The sequence below is a fragment of the Priapulus caudatus genome, unplaced genomic scaffold (genome assembly GCF_000485595.1).
Source record: "Priapulus caudatus unplaced genomic scaffold, Priapulus_caudatus-5.0.1 Scaffold8317, whole genome shotgun sequence".
Lineage (NCBI taxonomy): Eukaryota > Metazoa > Priapulida > Priapulimorpha > Priapulimorphida > Priapulidae > Priapulus > Priapulus caudatus.
Genome location: NW_014585378.1, coordinates 662 through 3,807, shown reverse-complemented (window position 1 = coordinate 3,807; position 3,146 = coordinate 662). Strand labels below are relative to the sequence as shown.

Genomic DNA, 3,146 nt, shown 5'->3' with positions numbered 1-3,146 from the left:
CCTTCTCCTCTGCCTCACCCCTCTCCTCTTCCTTCTCCTCTGCATCCTCCTCCTCGCTGCCTCCTCTCCTCTCCTCTGCCTCCTCCTCCTCTGCTGCATCCTCCTCCTCCTCCTCCTTTCCTCCTTGCCTCCTCCTCCTCCGTCCTCTTCTGCCTCCTCCTCCTGTCCTCCTCCCCCCCTCCTCCTCTGCCTCTGCCTCTTCCTCCTTCTCCTCCTCTGCCTCCTCGCCGACCTCCATCCCCTTGCCTCCTATCACTGTCCTCTCGCAGATTGATCTTTTATTAAACCTATAACAAAAAAATTCAAATCTCATTCCAATCGCAGGTAAGAGCAAGTCGTGGTGCCCCAAGATCTACTTCAACCACAAGTGCTTCTCTGGTCCGTACCTGAGCAAGGGCCGCATCGTGCCGAGCTGCCGCGCTGCGTCGGGCCCGGCCCCGTCACCACCTCGTCATGAAGGAGGTTCTCTCCATGTTCATCAGCGTCGCCTACAAGTCGAGCCGCGTGCTCCGGGAACTTCAGCTGACGGGGAAGCCAGCCCCAGCATGCACGAGTCCTGTGAAAGCCAAGTGAGTGAGAGAGGAGGGGAGGCAGGGAGGAGAGGGAGGAGATGGAGGGGAGGTTTCTTCTTGCGTCGCGTGCGTGTGGGGGAGCATTCTTTACTATTGCTGTTCATTCATCAAGTCGGTTATGCAGTTCATGTTAGTGGTTCACTGTTCACCTCTCATCGTCATCATCCCGCGTTGCTAGCTCTTCTTCATCCTATACCTCATCCTCATCCTCATCCTGGCATCCTCATCAACATCCTCATCCTCATCCCCAGTCCATCTCATCTACATCCTCATCCTCATCGCATCCTCATCATTCCTCATCATTCCATCCCTCATCCTCTCATCCTCATCCTCATCCTCTTCCTCATCCCCATCTCATCCTCATCCTCATCCTCATACCTCACCTCATCAACATCCCATCCTCATCTTCCATCCCCATCCTTCATCCTATCCTCATCAACATCCTCATCTTCCTCTTCCCCATCTCAATCCTATCCCATTCTTCATCCTCATCCTCATCCTATCCTATTCCTCATCCCATCCTCAGTCCTCTCCCCATCCTCATCCTATCCTATTCCTCATCCATCAGTCCTATTCCTCATCCTCAATCCCCATCCTCATCCCCATCCTATCCCATCCTCATTCCCCATCCTCATCCTCATCCCCCATCCTCATCCCCATCCTCATCCTTCATCTCATCCTCATCTCATCCCATCCTCATTTCCTCATCCTCATCCCCATCCTTATCCTTATCCCCATCCTCATCCCCATCCTCATCCCTATCCTCATCCCCAGCCCCATCCCCATCCTCATCCCTATCTATCCATCATCATCCCCATCCTCATCATCCTTATCCTCATCCTCATCTCATCAACATCCTCATCTTCAATCTTCCTCGATCCTCATCATCCTTCATCTTCATCTTCCTCATCCTCCTCCTCGTCTCGTCTCGTCCTCTCCTCATCCTCATCCTCATCCTCATCCTCATCTTTCTCCTCCTCCTCCTCCTCCTTCTCCTCTCCTTCTCCTCGTCCTCTCCTCAATCCTTCATCCTCATTCCACATCCTCATCGTCGTCGCTGCTTGCAGGTACAAGGGTAAGACGTACCGTGCGACAGTGGAGATCTGTAAGAACACGGACCAGGTGGGAGAATTCTGCCGGCAGGTGTGCATCAGGCTAGAGTGCTGCCCCTACCTGTTCGGCCCGGACTTTGTCAACAACAACTGTCCTGAGAACTGCTCGCAGCTCACCAAGACCAAGTACAGTGAGTGTTTGTTTGTTTGTTTGTTGGGATGACGTGCGCAATGTTGCTTAATTTTTCTGAATCTTCAACTGTTGTATTATCGAGTATTATTAAATCGAATATATAAATATAAATAATAAATATTAATAATTAAAGTTATAAATATTTGAAGGGCATCCTCCTCATTGGTGTTATTGAATTTTCTTTGGTGTTTATTTAATAAAAGTTAAGAAGTTGAGAGTTTTTACTTCGGCTATCATTTTTATAAGATAAGAGTGCTGGAGGGAGGCGGTCCTTTAATTTCTCATATAGGTGCAACTATATTCTACTATGATTTCTACTTTTGGATGAGGTTGAGGCATCGTTGGATTAAACCAGCTTTTGTTAGTTTACCACCCATGCCTTGTATGCTTGTAAGCTGTTGATTAGCGGGGATAACTATTGCGAGAGCGGTCTATGTCTCCAGGTACTGGCCGAGAACGACCCTGGGTAGTGGCGGTACGTTCCGCGTATACCGGAATGTACCTATTACTTATCTTAATATGCCGGACGGTTACCTCGCCTGACTCCACTTACGAGTCTAGGGAGTCGCCTACCGCCTAATAATACGCCCTTCACGTTCCGGCCGTTACCCTTTGGGGACAATAGACCCATGCAGCCTAACTTATTAGTACTGTTGATTGCTTTGTTGACTGCGTTGACGTACGTTCTGTACTCACCGGGACGCCGGCGTCCGCCCTATTTTTTTTTTCTTTTTTTTTGGGGGCGCCAGCGTATTACTACGCGCGAAGAAGCAAGCGCCCGGGTCGACCACAGGGGGCACACGAACCTCATCGGACCGAAGGGACGGGAAGCGCAAGAAGAGGAAGCATTGGCGCGTAATCCAGAGGGAGGCAGATCGCGCTCGCGGCGCAGCGGGAGAAAGGGAGAGCGGCGGAGAGGTTGAGGAGGAGGACAAGGAGGAGGTGCTGAGTCTGCCACACGGTTAGGCGTGCGTCTGCGTGCAAGAGGAGGGGGCAGAGGAGGAGAAGAGAGGATGAGAAAGAGAAGCACTTGTGGTTGAAGTAGATCTTGGGGCAGCACGACTTGCTCTTACCTGCGATCATTCAAATTATAATTTTGTTTAGATTTAAAAAAATATGGATCTGCGAGAGGGCCAAAGTGTGACACCGGGAGAAGGAGGTTGGTGAGGAGGAGGCAGAGGGAGGAAGGTGGGGGAGGAGGAGAAGGAGGAGGTTGTGGGGGAGGAGAAGCATGAAGAGAAAGAGGGAGAAGTGGAGAGGAAGCCATGCAGGAATGCACACCATCATATCAGGAAATCACCCTCCGCCCATCCGCACCCCGTGGCACCT

General features: G+C 51.1%; 1 protein-coding gene across 1 annotated transcript; it reads left to right on the top strand.

Moving 5' to 3' along the window:
• Positions 1-329: 329 nt before the first annotated feature.
• LOC106820198 (scm-like with four MBT domains protein 1) lies at positions 330-2,751 on the top strand. The gene is made up of 3 exons (XM_014824739.1): positions 330-569; positions 1,640-1,815; positions 2,567-2,751. The coding sequence occupies exons 1-3, from the start codon at positions 454-456 to the stop codon at positions 2,674-2,676; spliced, it is 402 nt and encodes a 133-aa protein (XP_014680225.1). The 5' UTR covers positions 330-453; the 3' UTR covers positions 2,677-2,751.
• Positions 2,752-3,146: the final 395 nt, after the last annotated feature.

Coding starts and splice junctions, on each gene's coding strand:
- LOC106820198 (XM_014824739.1), top strand. CDS start 454: ATGAAGGAGGTTCTCTCCATGTTCATCAGCGTCGCCTACAAGTCGAGC. Junction 570..1,639: donor ACGAGTCCTGTGAAAGCCAA/GTGAGTGAGAGA, acceptor CGCTGCTTGCAG/GTACAAGGGTAAGACGTACC. Junction 1,816..2,566: donor GCTCACCAAGACCAAGTACA/GTGAGTGTTTGT, acceptor TGGGGGCGCCAG/CGTATTACTACGCGCGAAGA.